Raw genomic sequence first — 20,241 nt, 5'->3', positions numbered from 1 at the left:
TCCTTGCTATTCTAAGCTGAATCTGTGCTCCACATCCCCTAGAAGGAAAATGTCACTCAAATAAAAAAAAAGGTTCCTTTACATGAAACTGTGTGTTTAACTGGCAACATATAATTTTATTTAAAAAAAATTAGGAGCAATTGCTGCTGAAGCTGCTTCAGGGACAAGGGGAGGGGAAGATCTGTCAGAGCTATGGGAACAAAAAAATGATGTTCCAGCAAGCTGTATTCCAATCATTGCTTCATAGTTAAGTTTAATTACATATTACACACTGTCCTGTAATTATGCTGCTTGGAAAACTGCCAATTTCCCCCTTTGAAATGTGAAAAGTTCCTTAATTTACTTTGAAGAGTCAGCATCGCCTCCACCCGCACCCATCTTAGCACACGCAGACTACTACACTAGATCCTGCTTCCTTCTAAGATGCCTTGTGGACAGAAACCATGCCTTTCTGTTTCTTAGAGCCACCAGGGGCTGATGGTGCTCACAGCTCCCAGAACACTAGCCAGAAATTTTACAGCAAGTGAGTGATGTTCTTTCTTTCCTTTCAAATTTACAGCAGGAGAAACTGTGAAGCATAAGCCCTCAAGGGTCTGGGGTTAAGACCTTCTTTTTCAGAAAAGGAATAAATATCCAGGACAAGTTGAAGCCCTGGTCTCTGGAAGTTGACTAGGATGGGAAAGAGCAAACATAGAGAAGACTGAGATTCTATTCAGTACTACCTGAATAGTGGCAAAGGGCAGAGCCAGTACAATCATACAACTCCCAGGTACCAACAAGGAGCTGAGACGTTCAGTCAGCTGCAGTCCATTCTTATCAATGGCCACCAAGATAAGCAGCATCTAGAAGTAGCAAGCAGTCATAGAAAGAAAAAAAGAAAAGAAAAGCCAAACATAGACAGAATAGACTAAGGAGTTAGGTGACTGGCTAATAGAAGGAGAATAAGAACTGCTTCCTGGGAAACCAAATCCCTTTCGCAGAAAATATGGGACTAGTGCAGCAAAGAACATCTGAAGCATTCTCCTGAAGTACTACTGAAACCTCCACATAAATCTTCTAGGTCATACAAAACAGATTACCCATATATAATTGGTGAAGCCTCTCTGGAAATCAGTATGGGGATCCCCAGAAAACTAAAACCTACCATAGGACCCAGCTATACCTCCCCCCATGGCATGTGCCCAAAGGACTCAACATCATACTTCACAGATGGTCGCTTGGCCAACTTCATTGCTGCTCTATTCACAGTAGTCAGGAAAGAGAACAACCAGGTGTCCTTTAACAGGGGGTGATAATGAAAATATGATACATGTGCACAAGCGAATACTACCCAGCTGTAAAGAAAAATGAAGACCACACACTTGGATGACTCCATTTGTATCTGACCTGAAAGCCTCTTTCTTATAGTAAGTAAGCCTCTAACTTACTGAGAGGGGGAAGAAATTAAGCAGTCATGCCCAGCTGCAATACCTACAAACAATGACAATGGCATGAAAGAAAAGGGTGCAACAAGTGGCACTCACACTTTAGTGGCTCACTCAACAGAAGGGAAATCAAGGTTGGTACTGGATACTCGGCCAGCTTCTCAGGGATAGTGAGGTCATGGACCGCTGGAAAGAATCTACTATAGCCTCTTTGCTAGACCAGCATAATCCCTAACTGCATTCTAAATCTTATCCTATACACAGGGATAGATGTAGCTATCACCCTCAGCAGAGAAGTTTCACTTTCTGGAGACCTTCTCAGAAAGCCTCAACTCAATGCACAGATCAAAAGATCCTGGGGAGCTCAGTCCAAATAGATACATCTCCAACACATTTTCTGCATCTATAGCCCAGGGAGCAGCCTGGAAGAGAAGACAGAAAGATTTCAAGAGCCAGAATATCATGATGTCTGCTGTGAAACTGCATTGTGCATTGATTGACTTCTTTGATCTGTGCATTGAGTCCACTTGAGGTTTTCTGTGATGGTTTCTATGTGCTGCCCAGTGAGGTTTCTCTCATAAGGGTGACAGCTGCATTATATGCTTTATATGTGTGTGCATATACATATATATGCTTATACACACATACATAACAATAATCAAAGAAAGCGAGTTATTAATGTGAGGGTAGAGGGATATGGGAGAGGCTGGAGCAGGGGAAGGAGAAATGAAGTAATTATATTTTAATATCAGTGTATTTAAAATCATAATTTTTAAAAGTTTAGCTCTGATACATCTCTACTTTGTGACCTTGGGCAGGCCCTCTCTGTGTGTCAGGTGAGTAATTAATGAAAACCTTGCAGTTACCTCCCTGCAAGCTCAGATACTAAGTGTTCGCTATTATTGTGCAGGCGCTCTCTGGCACAGCAGGGAGGAAACTTCACATGAGCTTCCCTGCTAAATTGAGGTGAACCTCTACTGACAGAGCAGAGGGAGATGCAGATGGAAGACAAGGTACAGAGCCACCTGATCAACCTGCACTGAGGAGGGGATCACAATGTCCTCTAAGGCCTCAGACGTGACACTTGTCACAATTCTCATCCAACAGTACTCCCTGCAGTTTCTGTCTCAATTGCCTCAGATCGGTATCTAACTAGTCCCTCCCATGTTTCTCTTTTTTGTTTCTTACTCGCTCCCTACCTCCCTTTCATTTATTTATGTTTTTGTGACAGTGTCACTAGCTGAGATCAGCCTCAAACTTGACACACTGCTTCTGCCTCCCAAGTGCCAGGATAGCAGGGATTTGCCATAATTCCTAGCCCTGCCAACTAATTTTAAAAAGCATTGCTTGGTAGATATAGAGGAAACTCCATTTATGGATTTTTAAACACTCTAGATATACTTTACATATTTCATCTCTGGAAAATGTGGCTCTAATGAAAGGGCCTTGAGAAACCCATTCTTAAGTATAGATATGCATCTGACATATTATCAATATTTTTTGTTCTGATTTGGTATACTGTTAGAAACATCTATATGCCCTGGCCTGCAATTATGTGGAACTTATATAGTTAATCTTATTGTCAAAAGCATTTCTATATCACTCATCAGGAAATTCATTATCTTCCACCACAGTCACCTAATATCCCATGATATTACAGTGTATAAAATACTAGTCATAAATTAGGAGGGATGATGGAAAAAATTGCACAAGAATTGCAGGGGACTTCACCAAATTACATACATTTATTATGCAAATTGTTTTGTAGACCAATCAATTAAAAAAAAAGGATTGCAGGTTATGTAAAGAAAAATACCATTGTTAAGATTAACTTTTCACTTTGTTCCTGGAAGCCTCCAGATCTTATAAATTCTGTTGAGTAACACCTTTGTTGGCAACAGTCTATAAATCAGTGAGGGAACAGCAGCTTCATTAGGGAAACATATTTATGCTATAGTACCTCAAGAACTGAAACTGAACAAAGGGTTCAGTCTGCTCTATTCCATACTGACCAACCACCACCTGGTTTCTGAAGGAAGTCAGACCGTTGTTTAAAGTTAGGTTACAGGAGGAAGGAAGTCTTCAATGATTCTGATGTAGCTAAACAGCATAATACTTCATAAAATTGTGGCATATTGGCTTTCCATACATTGTGGAAAGCTTCACATTATCAAACAGAGCTTTTATGACTTATTAGAGGTTCCCAGTACAGTGTGTTTCTTAAAACCACTAAGGAGACAAGGGATTTCTCAAATAGAAAGCAATTATTACTACTACCTTTGTGTGTGTGTGTGTATGTGTGTGTGTGTGTGTGTGTGTGTGTGTGTGTGTGTGTGTGAGAGAGAGAGAGAGAGAGAGAGAGAGAGAGAGAGAGAGAGAGAGAGAGAGAGAGAGAGTACTTTCACTGTATAAGAGCCAAATCTTAGCTTTTTTTCATGGTGCCATGTCTGCTACATGTTTGATAATACTCTTGAATGAGACAATGAATGAATGATTCTATTTTTTTTTGGGTTTTCAAGACAGGGTTTCTCTGTATTTCTTTGGAGCCTGTCCTGGAACTCTGTAGACCAGGTTGACTTTGAACTCATAGAGATCCACCTGCCTCTGCCTCCCAAGTGCTGGGATCAAAGGCGAGCGCCACCAATGCCCAGTGAATGATTGCAGTTTTTAAGGACATTTTCTTCAAATTTCTTTTAACATCTAAGGACACATATGCTTCCCCTGCACCCCACATCTTTTGTATTCTCTGACAATACACAAGCAACATAGAAGAATCTCATTTGCATGCATTTGGCTTTCATTGTTGCACATTAAAAGCTCACCTGATTTCTGTAGGGGCAATAGGTTCTGAATGTTTGGACTGCTTCTTCCTGTTACTTCTCATGTCACTACTTTTAAACAAAAGATCAGTCAAGAACACTCTGCTATGACAACTTTACCAGGCTCCCTTGTTCCTTCAAATAACAATGTTTGGTGTTAATCAAATATTTGATAATATGATGAAAGATCCATATCTGAAATCACTCCACACTCAGTGAGATGCTTAGATCTGTAATTCCTCCTCGGGTTGTGTGCCCGTCCAACTGTGAGTAATTCAATTACATCGACAGCTTTCTCTAGAACACGGTTACTGTAGCTCATTCAAGTATTACATAAGAAACTTAGCCATCCATCAAGAAATTCATGTGGCAAACAATATCTTTAGAAGTGTTGTAAGTATGAAGGCCATGAATTTCAGATGAGGAGAAAGTAAAAGCTAAGAACATTCTGTTCTTTTTTCCTAGAGAAAGTTTGTTTCATACACTATATTTTGTTCCTATTATTTTCCTCTCCCCGACTCCTCCCAGATACTCCCCATCTTCCTACCCACTCAACTTCATGTTCTTTCTCTGTCTCTCAAAAGAGAGAAAACAAAAACCTAGAAAACAGTAAGACAAAAATACCCAAACAAAATGAAACAAAGAGCATATAAAAACTAACAAACATGGAGTCCATTTCGTGTTGGCAAACTAATTCTTTAATTACTTGATTAATAAAAATAATTGGAAGCTACTAGGCCCTGGCCACTGGGCCAATAGCTGGGAACATAAGTGAACTCTGGTGTCTGCTCATAAAATTTTTCAGTCAACTAGGAGACAGGAAGGACAGGTAAGTACATTTAAAGCTATAAAAGGTCACAGGAATTCAATTTGAGTGTCCAAGGTGCAGGGGCAAAAATATCCTCCAGGGAGAGGGCCAGGGGGTTATCTAAGGACAAGCTTTGCCTTGCGAGCTGTCCACCAGGCAGATGGCATGAGGCATTCAAACATAAGGACATCACAGACACTCAGGTGGGGATCTGCCTGGCTAACATGTGGCCTGTCATAATTTTGTTTTGATAAAGGGTTAGGTGGGAGTTCAGAGGACAGGGAGAAAGGGATGGGTAGTGAGAGGTAAAGCCACAGTGATGGATGGTGTAGAAGGAGGGCTTAGCAGTCATACAGATGCACAGACTGGAGAGTGTGTAAATCCTTAACAGGTGTAACACAAAGAATGCCATCTCCTGTGGCTTTCAGCTCTGGACCTCAAGCTCAGTGTCCTTCACAGAGACACTCCAGCATAGACCACGGGGGAAAAATGGTCGGGGCTCCAAATGGCCAGATACCACTTTCCTCTAGGACCTTCTAGCCATAAGTTCCCCTCGTCTTTGAATAGCCAAATTTGCTTTATCTGCAACCAAATTGCTTCTCCTCTCTGCCACACCCTCACCCTATGTGGGTTAACATCATTTCTCTACAATTTCTCAACTCCATAAGCTCTCTTTCTACAGCATATTTATGGTCTTAGGTCCTACTGTTCACCCCTAGCTTTCTTCACTAGCCTCTAGCCTATATTTCTCATGTTGGTTCTCTGACAAGGGAGTGCTTTTTCTAAAATTATTATCTCTGCTTAATTCCCTTAAGAAAATGTTTGGGTTTATTGTTTGGAAATTGTTATATTTGTTTGGAAATGATGTTCATGTTTGAAAAGGTACCTTAATATGCCTTCAAAGGTCTCTAAAGACCTGTCCCACTTCGCCTGTAGGGCTAGGACCATGTGTACCACTCCCATCTTGCCTCTGCTACCTTATAGTTTGTTGGCTCCTTGAACAAAGCACACACCACCACACCTCATTCTCATTTACCCCTTTATTTGACACACTCAACTTGGTCCCCCTTCACCTAGTGTGATGGTTAATACTGTCAACATGGACAGAATGTTGACTCGCACCAACATGTTTGGAGGGATTATCTTGATCGTCCGAGGAGGTTAACACTAAAAGTAGGCAGCACCATTCATTGGGCTTGGATCATACACTGGCTAAAAAAGAAGCTGGCTGATGACAAATATTTATCTCCCATTTCTTGACCACAGCAATGTGACCTGATGCGTCAAGTTCCTCCCACCATAGCTTACTGCCATAACGCACTGGATTCAATGGCACTGTGAATGGAAATAAAACCTTTCTCAACCAAACTGCTTTTGTCGAGGTATTTTCACAGAGAAGTGTAAAGTAACTAAAACGCCCAGTTAATGACATGTAGTGGTTTGAATGAGAATAACCCCTATAGTCTCATAAATTTGAATGTTTGGTTCTCAGTCAGTGGACCTGTTTGGGAAGGATTAGGAGGTGTGGCCTTGTTGGATCAGGTGTGTCACTGAGAGTGAGTTTTGAAGTTTCAAAAGCTCACACCAGGCTGCGTCTCACGCTCTGTCTGCCTGCTACATGCTGATAAGGATGTAAAGCTTTCTGCTACTGCTCCCACACCATGGCTCTCTGCTTCCTAGCGTGATGATCATGGACCAACCCTCTGAAACTGTAAGCAAGCTCCTAATTGAAAACTCATAAAAGTTGCTTTGGTCATAGAATATCTTCACAGCAATAGAATATTAAGATATACCACTTGCTTCAGGAAGCTTTCCCTACCTGACCCTCACATCTGTGTTGGGGACTGTCCCCTGTCCAGTATCCACCACCTTTCATACAAAAGTACATTTCAAGTGACTTCAAAACTGCTTGGCACTGTCTCTTCATCCCCACACCATGTGCTCCTCTCCTGTTAACCCAGACAGGGAATTCCTTACTGTCAGACCCACTAGCAACCTGAGGACAGGCCAACACTTGGCTCATTGTAGGGATCGGTAGTTAGTCAGAAAACACATGACGCCTGCAAAGGTTCACAGTCAGACCCCAAAGGTTCACAGGCAGACAGAGGAAAAGAAATTCCCGTAAAAGCTGAGCAACAATCTTGAGAGTCAGGACCAACTGGCTACAGAGCAAGACATAATGCCAGATATCAGCAGAAGGGCAAACGTGAGGAGCACATGCGAAGTGATGGGGCACAAATGTGGTGCCCAGAGTTGCTACGGCAAAGGCAGGGACAGAGCAGAGGGCAAGACTATCCCTAAAAATAAATGGTCAAGGAAACATAAGAGTAGATGAATGTCAAAAACAAAGGGAATATTGGTGTGTGAGTGGGGAGAATACCACATTTTCTCGTCTTTTCTTCCTTCCTTCCTTCCTTTCTTTTTTCTTTCTTTTTCTTTTGTTTTGTTTGTTTATTTTTGAGGCATGCTTTCTCTATGTAACAGCTTTGACTGTCCTGGAACTTGCTTTATAGACCAGGATGGCCTCAAACTCACAGAGATCCACCTGCCTCTGATTTCCAAATGCTGGGATTAAAGGCGTTACCACCATATCAGCACACACTCGCTCTTTTTCAAGAAATCCCAGCCATAAATCCAAGTGGCAAAGAACACGAATGGCAAGTCTATTCTCAAGTGCAGAAGGTGAATCTATGAAATAACACACACATAATAAATGAAAAGCTGAATGCATACTGGGGCTTTACCCTGTTTAAAAAAGGAATGGATTTTTTATTAAAATATAAGCTTTAAAAAATTCCAGAGGTGGCAGATGACTTAAAGGAAACAATGTTTTCTGGGCACAGCAAGGCAGATGCACAATGAACTCAGAGATTGTGATAGCATGTATAAGACCTGTGCCAGCTGAAACCAGATGAAATCCTTCCCTTAGCTGAGGTGCTACAGGCAACTGACAGATACCTGATGGAAAAAGGCGGAGTCGGTTTTCTTTAATGGTATAACCTCTGATCTATCAGTCACACTCCCAGGCATACCTTACTCTCATGAGTACTTGGCCAGCACAGGTGGACTGGATGAGGAGATGGACAGGGAACAACAGGTTGGGTGGGGTAGGGAAGTGGATCCGGAGAAGTTGGGGGAGATGAATATGATCAAAATCCACTGTTTGGAATTCTTAAGGAATTGATAAAATACTATTTGAAAACTAAACCCCTTTGAATGTTTTGAAGGGGATCTCCCAGGTCAAGTGAAGCCAGCTGATTGGGGTCACTCTAGGCTGTAGAGCACTTGTGATTTACCACCACAGTGTCTATCTTCAGTAACCAAACCTTGCAGAAAACCTCAGACTTTACACATTAAGTGGCACATATATACAGAGCTTTGGTCTTCCATCATGCCACAAAGTCACAAGTGACCTAGAAAACATCGTGAAAGGAAATCTTGGAGGAAAATTTAACCATATGTGAGGTACACATATTTCAGACTATAGAGAAACATGCAGAACAAAAAAGACCTGCCTTGCTTTGCCCCTAAGCTTCAAGACTCTGTTAGATACAAAGTTCTTTCAGGTTGCCATGGTATTGATTTCACTTACACAGTTTAGAAAATGCATTGAGAAATCAAGCTTAAAACATTAAATTACTTTTCATAAGACATATGCTTTGTATGCAATTAACAATACATTTGGCATCAGCAAGCTCTAATCTTAGAGGCATTTATCTGCAACCATCAATCAGCTGATATGAAATTCAATTTCTACTTGGCTTCTACTTTTCATACTCAATTCTCTGAAGCTAGATATTGTGTGATCTCTCTAAATACTAATTTTCTTGTGATGAAAACAGATTACAACCACAAAAATGCTTGTGCAGTAGATATGTGTACATGTGAAATTAAAGGAGTTTTTGCAGGGACAGTCTTTTTGTTTGTATGTCTGTTTATTTATTTTCAGACAGATTCTCACTGTGCAGCTTTAGATGGCTTGGAAGTCACTATGTAGACCAGGCTGGCCTCAAGCCCACTTCTGCTCCTACCTACTGGGATTAAAAGCATGAGGTCACCATGCCTGGGCCTCAGATCAAGATTTTATGGAAAAGCAAGTATCTTAGGAAAGAGTGAACTTCTGAACATGTACCAGTCTGCAAACCTTTCAGAGGAATGACTATAAAGCCCTTCATATATCCAAATAACAATTCACAATAGGTCAGAGCATCTCAAAGTGCATACATTCAAAATATGGGGCCTACAGAGAATATGGAGTCCAACATGACTTCATTCAAGGAAGTCCCTGCTGGATGGTAAAATTTCTCACTGCAGACCATCCAAATGTATGTACCCTCCTGTGAGCACAGAAACACTCATTTCCAAAGACATGCTAAGGAAGTGCCATCGTGGCTGAGACACCCCACATCTCCCTTGTTTAACAGAAGAAACTCCTGTCCAGGTACTGAACACATTTAAAATCACTAATAGTAACAATGCCAGCCACATCTCCAGGAAACCAATTTGACTGAAAGTCCAGCAGAGAATGTCCCAGTACACAAAGGACAGGCTAAATTTTCAGCTCAGCTTCTTAAAATAATAAGCCTGACTCTTCTTATTTTAAGCAATTTGTCCTTCAAATGTTTTCTAACCTCTAGGTAAGTCGTCATTGTAACTATACGCCAACTCCCTTTTTATTCATATCCCTCCTTGTTTTCAGTTATGCATCTATTCTATTCCAATAACATCTGAGCTCTCCCCCCTGAAGACATGGACATGGTGTCATCATGAATTGAGGACCTCAGATGTGCAATCCAATGAACAAGCTTTTATGTCACTGTCACCCACTCTCTTCTCTACAGGACACTATCCAGGCAGCAGGTGGCATTTGCAATTTCACAGAAGCACAAAGATCTCCACTTCCTTCTGCCTCCCATCAGTAACCTAACTTATTGCCCAGAGTATGTCCAGTCTGTGATGAAATGTGGAAAGATGGAACGATTACTCTCCACAACTCTCCCATTTTTGTCTTTATTTGTGCTTTTTTATTGTGTCTCTTAACATTCTAGAGAAATGAAACAATGTAGCAGTAAGAATCCTGGGCCTCTTTCCAACCACAGAAACAAGTCTAAAGGGAGTCTCCACCAAATTTGAGGTTTTGCAGGATTTGGGTATGTATTTCATTTCTGTTCCCTTTGTTATTTAATAGTTTTTATCACACTTCAATATTAAACTATAGAAAACATTTCTCAGTACCAACTATATTGTTTAAATAAATGGAAGAAGCGTAAAAGTTAAGCATCCTATTTTAGCCCCTTAATCAATTTCATTTCTTTAGCTTATCACTGATGAAAGAAAATCCACTGGGTGACTCATCTAATAATAATCTCCTTCTGAGCATAGATTTGAAAACAGAATTCCACAGGATACTGGCAGGATGTGAGTGGAGACAGCACGCTTACCCGGATGTATGCATCCTGATGGTGCTTAGCAAAATATAGCATGTTGTCCAGAGCCAACATCCCAGGAGGGGTCTGTGTGAAGTCCATGGCAGGATTGACATGATTCTGTGGGGAGAACAAAATGTTTTCACTGTTAATTCTTCAGCAGCTGTCATCAACCACAAGAGCACTAAGATCCTCCTCAGAACTGAAACATCATGAGGAGAATGCCATATAATCGAAAATGATGGCATTGCTTGTCTCTGTACATGGATGGGAATTCTCCCAGACCTTCAGGTTCAGAAAAATAAAACAGCTTTATTGCATGGGGTTAGAAGACCCATTTGGGGATCAAAACAAGATTAGACAAGTAACAAATTAAGAAAAAGAAAATAATAATGAATGAGTTATATTTATGGTCGTTCTATTGAAGTGAAGTCAATAGCATTCAGGAGAGGAGCTGTGAGGAGAAACCACAGTTCTGTCATTTGTGATAGAAACTGACCTCAGGAAGCCACAACCCACCCAATATCCTAACTTCTTCACAGTCATATGTGAGGTCAGGTCTAATCATACCTCTTGACTGTTTTGTGAACTGTCCAGGGTTAGGTTGGTCTCTAAGTACAAGCAGTGGGAACTAAATATAGGCAGTGGGAACTAAGTAAGTACAGGCAGTGGGAACAGCGCAGATGTGCAATCTGCTTAACCTTAAGAAGGGTAAGAAGGGTATCTAGCATGTCAGTTACCACACAGAGAATGATGATGGCTTAAGACAATTATGCCTGTGAGAGGCTGAAGCCAGAATTAACTGTTCTTCTTTCTCCATCAGTCACCAAGGTCAGTCCAGACTACATGGATCTAAATGGTGATGAATTCAAGGAAACTGGTTTTCCTTTTTTATATTAAAAAAGAAAAGATTATCAAAGACAATATGTTCTTGCTGTATGGAAATACTGATTTTTGTATACTAACTTTATAACCTTCAACTTAGGTGAATTCAATTAGTATTAGCAGGATTGGGTAGTCATGGTTGTTCTGTCATTAAGTTTTCTCCCATAGATGGTGGATGGTGCCATCTTCAAACAGGGACAATTTCATGACTTCTTTCCCAGTATAACCGATTTTCTTTCTTTTACCTAATTGTTTCAGTAGGTACTTCCAGTTCAATGTTGGGTAAGAATTAAGAAAATGATTATTCTGTTCTACCATATAAATTATAATTACATGAAATTATGGATTGGTTAAGTCACAATAATTAAAACTCCATAATCTCTAACTTCTTAAGAATCCCATGTTGTATAGGATAAAAAAAATCATACAATGCTATCTGCTAATGTAGAAAATTTGCACAGAACTTGTGGGAGCAGATAACCAATATCTGATATTTGAACTGAGGCCCATGGCACAAGAAGGAACCCACACCTAAGACTACTTGGGTAACCAAACCCCTGAGATTAGATATCCCAGAGACCTAAGGTAAAACAAAACACTAATGATCTAAAAATGAAGGAAAATAAAAATTAATAAAATGGTCCTAATGATAGTCTTCTAAATTCTCAGATCAGTGACTTATGCAGTCATCATTAGAGAGGCTTTATCTGGCAGCAGATGAGAACAGATACAGAGAGTCACAGCCAGGCATTATGCAGACAGAGAGAGGAGAGAGAGAGAGAGAGAGAGAGAGAGAGAGAGAGAGAGAGAGAGAGAGAGAGACAGAGACAGAGACAGAGACAGAGACAGAGACAGAGAGACAGACAGAGACAGACAGACAGAGTGACAAAGACAGACAGACAGAGTGACAGAGACAGACAGAGAGACAGAGACAGACAGACAGAGTGACAGAGACAGACAGACAGAGTGACAGAGACAGAGTGACAGAGACAGACAGAGAGACACACAGACAGAGAGACACACAGACAGAGAGACACACAGACAGAGAGACAGAGACAGAGACAGTCTAAATCTCTATCAAATTCCTCCCTCTATAGGCCAGGGAATACTGCAGAAGAGAAGGTAGAAAGCTTTTAAGAGCCAGAGAAGATGGAGGGCACCAGGAGAACAAGGCCCTCCGCATCAACTAAGCAAGGCACACATAAGTTCAGAGACTAAAGTAGGGAGCACAGGGCCTACATAGCTCTGCACCAGGTCCTCTGCATGCATATATATATATATATTATATATATATATATGCTAAATAGCTTAGTATTTTTATGGGACTCCAGACTGTGAGAACAAGTGGGTCTCTGACTCTTTTTGTTCCCAGGACTCTTTTCCTTCTGTTGGGTTGTCATGTCCAGATTCAGTATGATAGTTCATCTAATTATATTTTATTTTGTTGTCATCTTGTTATCTCTTAGAAGCCGGTACTTCTCTAATGAGAGACAGAAACGGGTTGAATCTGGAGGACAGAGGAAGTGGGGAGGAAATGGAAGTAGTCTAGGGAGGGGAAACTATAAACAGGATATATTATATGATAAAAGAATCTATTTTTGATTAAAAAAATTAAAAGAAAAGAAAAATTGTTAAATTCCAAATATTCAAATATGATACCATTATTGCCTCCCTGTCAATATAGACCTCCTTAAAAGAATATATAATTTTCATGAAACAATTATTTTCATTTATCTCTGAGTACTTTCTAACCAGCAGCTTAAATTTCTGTTCTCCTAGGGAAATTTTGATTAACAATGATTCTTTCTAACTTTAGTATAAGAAAGCCTTTTTACCACTGCTTCAAGGTTCAAACCACCCACAATTTTCCACATTTTAATAAGGTGTTCACTTGAAGAAGAGTTCATGTCACCTGTCTTTCCCAGAATGACCCGAATTTTTATTTAAGAACTAATAGACTATCTAAAATCCTGGAAGAGTAACTCTGTCTGTAGCCCAGGGTTCCTATCTCAAAGCAGCTAGCTCATCATGTGTATTCAGTGGACGGCATTAACGCATTAACACAATAGCTTAGGTGGTATTATGACATTCCATCCCGATTCATTTGTTAAAACACTGGAAAGCTTTTAAAAATACTGAGGATCAACTAGTGATGAGAAAGATGTACTTAGTTCATGAAATTAATATAAAAGAAATCATCTGGCATTTCAAACACAGTGCAGCCCAGTATTTTATTATTATTATTATTATCTGTTTTTGTCTGTGTCTGTGTGGGGTCATGCTCCTGTGAGTGTAGGTGCCTTCAGAGGACAGAAGGGCTCCTAGAGCCGGTATTACAGCCAGTTGCGAGCCACCCTATGTGGTGTTCGAAACAGAGTTCTGGCTGTGGAAAGACAAGTATACACTCTCAACCCCTGAGCCAGTTTTCCAACCCCCAGTTCCATCTTAATTTGATATTTACTGGAGTGATAGGGTCCAACTGAAAAACAAATCAAAGTACAGGAAATAACCTAGTAGAGATTTCAATAATTTTAGTTATTTAGCAAAAAATAGTAGAATGTATAGACTGAGCAGGAGACGAAGGTCCACCTTTCTGCCCTGGGCTCTCTCTCTGCCTCAGACCAGGATGAGACAACATGGGGCCACCTGGTGCCTTGTGACACCAGGCAGTCCAGTTCTATTATAGAGACCAAATATAGGGTAGGGTATGGAAGACAAAGAGAGACACGGAATGGTTCATGGCCTGTGGAGAGAGAAAGATCCAAAGAGGTGAAGGCCTTGAAGAGTGGGCTGAGGTGGGTGGCCTGCTTCTCACCCGGGGTCATAGTGATGTATAGATAGGCCTGAACTGAGGCCAAGTGCCCTGTCTGCACCAGTGACGCTGTCACAGTCATGGTCAGTGCTGATGTCCATGGCTCCTGTTTCCAAAAAGGCTGAGAGGTTAGGGCTGCGCAGTGTTGCAGCCAGGCCCTCACTGGCTGCAACACTAGGAACAACTGGCTCTGCCCCTCATCTGCTGAAGCACTTGAGAGAACAGGTCCTGGACCTCTCCTGGGAAACATGACATTGCTGATCCTATTCCTCCACTTGAGGGGACATGGGCAAGCTGGCCCCAGGGGCAGAAGAGTGACAGAACTGGTCCTGCCCCCCTAGTGTGTCATGTGGTGGTGTGAATGACCTTTTCCCCTCACCCTTCACCAGCTGCTGCAGGTAGGAGAGCTGACCCCACCCCATACAAACTGCAGCACTCGGAAAAGCAGGACTGCACCTTGCCTGGGCAGCACAGTAGTACTGGCCCTGCTGGCAGGGGTGCTGGTGAACCTGTTCTGAGGTTGTGAGAGTGAGTGAGTTGGCCCCCACCCCTCCTTGCCATGTGGTGGCAAGGGCTAAGGATAGATGCTCTCTCCCGCTCTCCCCTTGCCACCCATAGAAGGCTAGAGAGCTGACCATGCCTCTCACCAGCTGCAGCGCTAGGGAGAGCAGGTCCTGCCTCTCACTGGGCAGTACAATTAGCACAGGCACACGGATGAGCCAGCACTGAGAACATGAGGTGAGAGATCTGGCCCTGCCCCTCATCTGCCATATGGTGGTGTCAGCAAGAGAAGCCCCCCCCAAACACACACACACACACACACACACACACACACACACAAACCCGGAACACTTCTCATTGCTTATGGAAGGTGTAAAAGCTGTCTCTGACGTAACAAAAGCAAGAGACAAGAGAGCTTACCTTGCCTCTCAACAGCTGCAGCAGAATGCCCTCTGTACCTTAATCCCAGAAACACAGTAGAGCTGGCTCTGATAGTGCAGGTGTGGGTGAGCCAGTCAGGAGGGTGTGAGAGCAGGAGAAATGGCCTGCCCCCTTGCTCCTTCCTGCATAGATGAATTAGCCAGGGTGGTGCTGCAGAACTCACCCTAGTGTTGAGGATGAGGAAAACCTTGCGTCTGACCAACCCAGCAACCACCCAAGCCCAGAACCAGGACTATGTGTTGGCCCATCCCAACATCCACCCCATCCATGATCTGCTGGAGCACATGAAGGAGCCAGCCCTGCAGACCCAAAGTTTTAGGATCTCCATGACATAGGACAACAGGATATCCAAGAGGAGTCCCAGTGAGGGTCAGGAACAACAGTGTAGCAGAAACCAAAGGGCTCTAACCAGACCAATGACTCATTGCGATGAACTCTTGCAAGTAAAGATATATGTGTCACACCACAGATTCCATGACCATATTTTTCTTTTCTTTTGAATCTTATTTTGCTTTATCTTGAGGGGGAGGTTGCAAGGGCAGCGGGCAGATGCAAAGGGAAAAGGAGAAGAGTGGGATTGGAATGCATGATGTGAAATCTACAAAGAATCGATACAAAGTTCAATTTTAAAAAATAATAGAATGTGTCCCATGTAGACAAACTATACTTTGATACACCTGGTTTTCCTGAGCCAGGTGACATGAAAAGGACTGCTATTTACTGAGTAGGTTAAGGTGCTATTTCTATCTTGAACTTTGTATACATTAAATTTCACCCCATCCCATCATGCAGATGTCACTGCTACCCTTGCTACTCATGAGAAACTGACTAGATGCTTCCGGAAGCCTGAGCAGGAGCTCAGAGCATGGCTTTGGCCAAGTTTTGGTAACATCCTCTTTGGATACTATACCTCAGCCACCTTCTGTTACTGCATTTTCCATTTTCCAATTTAGACACTGAACTCTTTTCCTTTGGTGCTGCTGGCATTTGGACTAAAGGGGACTTATTTCACAAAACAGTACTATCCAGACTTAGCTACCATGTAGTATGGAGTAGTCAACAAGGCAGATTGATACAAAGGAGAACAAAACACAATACTCATTTCAAACCTATTTCTAGTATTGAACAATTCATTTACTCCAACAATAAATGCAAAAGAAATCTATCTGTGCCTGGCTATGGAATCTTAGCTACTCAGATGGCTGAGGCAGGAGGATCCCAAGTTTAAGGTTTGTCTGGGCTATAGAGGGAATTCAAAACCATCTTGAACAGGTTAGCGAGGACCTGTCACAAACAGAAAAAAAAACATGGAGAACTAAGGGTATACCTGAGTGATAGAATGCTTGCTTATTATTCATGGGACGCTGTGTTCAATCCCCAGTACTAAAGGAAAGGTACTCAGCTGAAACAAAAATCTCTGAATTCTGAATCAAATTCTAACAATCCAATAGAAGTGTTCTTAACTAGGCTCCTTGAAGCTTTCTCTCATTGATCACATTCTTTCTCAGCCATACAATGTGCCTATTAAATAGATCACTGCTATTCATAGAGTCCTTATAGTGAAAGAAAGAGAGAGAGAGAGAGGAGAAAGAGGAGGAGGTGGAGGAGGAGGAGGAAGAGGAGAAGGAGAAGGAGAAGGAGAAGAAGGAGAGGGAGAAGGAGAGCCATTGTCCCAATGTCCATAGGAGTTTCTCTCTGAGCAACAATATTTCAGAATACCAAAACCCTCATTTAAATTAGTATAGAGCTGTATAAACCTAATCATATTCTCTGAATATTTCAAATACCTCTGGACTACTTGTATTATCTAATACAATGCCAATGCTATGAAATGATGGTATAATGTATTGTTAAAGAATAATAATAAGCAAAAAAGGTCTACTTATGTTCAGTATAAAAGAAACTTCTTTCAAGTATTTTCAATGCATGGTTGGTTGAATCTGTGGGTGAGGAACCCATGGATGTGGAAGGCCGACTGTAATTGATGTTTAGAGTTCCTTTAAGGTACCAGGTAGTCGGTTTGTATATAATAAAATCACTTATCATGCTGAAGATTTTGTGCAAAGTGTCCTTCAAATGCTACTTCTTAATCCTCATCAAACCCTCATCAAACCCTCACCAGGCCCAAGAGGTTACTATCTTTTGACAAAAAGAAAACAGAGGCTCTGACAGTTTGGATAGCTTGTCAGTTTCAGAGGCAGTGTATATCAGAGTCAGAGTGAACCCAGGGTGCAGGTTTGAGGCAGAATCTTGTGTTGTCAAGATGCTGATCTTTCTGACATTGCTGCAAATTTCACAAAAATATCCAGTGCAGGTTCCTAACTGTCAGCTCTTCTGAAGCCACATTATTCCCTTTGGCAGAATGGGCCTGATGCATCCTATTTAGCAACAGTATAATTCTTCATCCCTCCCAGACCCTGTTACAGACCAGATTCTCTATGTCCTACTGGTCTCCAACAGAATCTTGCTACACTTAAGTGATTTAGGAAATTGCTTTTGATTATTCAATGATTCGTTCTAAATAAGAAACACCACCGCAATAAAAAAGAGGAAGAGAGAGAGGGTTGAGTGGTAGTGATGCATGCCTTTAATCCCAGCACTAGGAAGGGTGAGGGAGGCATATCTCTGTAAATTCAAGGCCAGCCTAGTTTACAGAGTGAGTCCTAGGACAGCCAGGGCTACATAGAGAATCCCTGTCTGGAAAAAGCAAAAGGAAAAGAAAAGAAACATCAGTGCAGTTTAGATGGAGAATATCCTAATTTTAAATGGGTTCTCTATGTCTGATTCCAGGTATCATATTCCCAGTCTCCTGAAGTGATATTTTGGATTCTATGCTTTAATAGTGGGTTAAATCATTTTGCATTCATAGATTTTTGATAATAAGAAAAGGAATGAAACTACAGGCTAAATATCTGGAACTACATGCCTAAATATTTAAGTTTTCTCCACACTTGCACGCACACACACACACACACACACACACACACACACACAGCTGATATCTCAGCAAGGTCAAGAGGTGGACCACTCCTTCCTTGCTTATGAGATGACCTACAAAGTTAAGAGCTGGACCACTCTTTCCTCATTGGTGAGATGCTCTACAACGCCAAGCACTGGACCACTCCTTTCCCATTGATGAGATATTCTGAGTACAGATTTCTTTTCTTTTCCTTTCCATGTAATTTTTCCCACCTGTCTGGAAAAGGAAGATGTAAGCCTTTGATGAATAGCCTAAAATTTCCCCTTGTTTTACTGCGAAGCCTGTGCGCCTCTGTACATTGTTCTGAAATGTCATTTGTTAGCTCCTGAGGAAGTGGTGTTCCATGAATCACAACATGCAGCTCTCGGCTCCCAGAGGGTGGGGAATAGAATAACTGCTTCCTTTTCCAAGGCACCAGAGTCTACACTTTGTAGACAATGTACTAACAGTGTACTAACCAGCTGGAGACAGAGCCAGTTCCTTTAGCATGAGTACCTTCAGTAATACACTTTGGTACCTAGGCCTGTGTCATATGGGTATCTTCTTACCCTCGTGTAAAATTTTCAGCTGAACTACTTTGTTAGTACATCCTAGGGGTTACAAGCTCCAGAATATCTCTGGACCTATTCAGGGCCCCTGGGGAGAGCGTTAGACTGTGTATGTACAACCCAGGCCAGTCCCTTATATTGAACACTCTGGAGTAGAGGACAGCAGTGCTCAAACTCTAGCAGGTCACGTTATCCCTCAAGGGGCTTACTAAAGCAACAACTACTGGACTCATTGTCAGAGTACACTTTGTTAGCACTATCTGAGTCAAGAATTTGCATCTCTAACAAATTCTTAGTTGATATACCTGCTGCTGGTAGGGAGACCTTACTGTGAGACCTACTTGAGGGTATAATAGACCATCTCCAGTTACACAGACATGAGATGGAGAACTTATGCCTGAATCCCATACAACATACACTCCATCACATTTAACTCACTGGTTCAATGGTAATACACATACATGCTGCTGTGTGTTTAGGCTGGTCATTTAAAAATGCATCTATTCAGAAAGGAGTATTATAATTTAGAAGCCTCTTATTTATCATTTTCTTACAGAAATAGCATGCATTAGCACCTTGATGGCAAGTGATAAATCGGTCAATATTTTCTAATCTTTGGTGCTTCCTGGTTGGGGAAGCAGAGCTGGTAATATCCTGAATGATTTTTAAATGATCAGTGTTTTTCAATTACCATTGACATGCTAGTCCTTCATTAGTGTGGATAATAAAGAGATGATTACAATAATGCCTGCCAGATGGCATATCATGGGGAAAACCTTGGAGGATTTAGGAGTTACTATATGTGCTATATGAGTATCTACATTTGTTCAACAAATATAGCATTATAAGAAACCTTTAAAGCAAATCACACTGAGTGGATATTCATTTAGCATAGGAAATGCCCTATTTACAGGCATTGTTTAATCAGGCAGTGGAAGGGCATGTCTCCAGGGGCAAGGAGGGTCATGTAGGAGCTGGAAGCAATATGCCTCTCTCTTCACCTCCCCATTCAGGAGTACCAAGTGCATGATATTTCATCAAGCTCTGTAGGATTGGAATATAGCTGCAAATTCACTAAGGAGCCGTTAAAAATCCCAATGTGCCTCTTATATCCCAAATTGGTGAGAAACTAACAGGGAGCCAAGCAATTAGACTCTTAAAACCTGCACGTGATTATGATGCCCCAAAGACTGAGAACCACTTTTCCAAACCAGTAATTCTCAAACTAGAAGGAACTTCAGAAATCCCAGAGTCTGGGTAAAGCCTGCTGTTTTTGGTTCAGTGGAATCAGAGAAGAGCTCAAGAACTATTTAAAGATGACACTACATGGAAACCTATGCTCTTCCAACCTGAGGGAAACTATGCAAATGGTAGAAAGGCTACTGGTGACCTGAAAGGAAGGCTATAGGATAGGTTATCCAAAGCAGAAGATATACAAAGAAACCTTATGGAAATTAGTTTATATGTTCATTTAAAATACATATTTTAAAGTAGCTTAAACAAAAGTACCCTAGGTGGGTGGACCATGCTGATTTCAGAAGACATGGGTTATTAACTGAAAATCTCAAGCCAGGCACAGGATACCTCTTCACAAGTT

At 41.5% G+C, this 20,241-nt stretch overlaps 1 protein-coding gene across 4 annotated transcripts in view; it reads right to left on the bottom strand.

Moving 5' to 3' along the window:
* Elmo1 (engulfment and cell motility 1) overlaps positions 1–20,241 on the bottom strand; it is a 515,537-nt gene that overhangs the window by 252,690 nt on the left and 242,606 nt on the right. For all 4 annotated transcript variants that reach the window (XR_005880782.1, XM_040755636.1, XM_040755637.1 and 1 more), the window contains one exon: positions 10,493–10,597. Coding sequence is in view for 3 of the 4 variants with exons in the window: in XM_040755636.1 (XP_040611570.1) it covers positions 10,493–10,597 (105 nt within the window). In the remaining variant the exon portion in view is untranslated. The remainder of the gene's footprint in view (positions 1–10,492; positions 10,598–20,241) is intronic.

The sequence above is a fragment of the Mesocricetus auratus genome, unplaced genomic scaffold, assembly GCF_017639785.1.
Source record: "Mesocricetus auratus isolate SY011 unplaced genomic scaffold, BCM_Maur_2.0 Super-Scaffold_100013, whole genome shotgun sequence".
NCBI classification, from domain to species: domain Eukaryota; kingdom Metazoa; phylum Chordata; class Mammalia; order Rodentia; family Cricetidae; genus Mesocricetus; species Mesocricetus auratus.
Note: the sequence above shows the minus strand (reverse complement) of the source record. Positions and strands in the feature narration are given on the sequence as shown.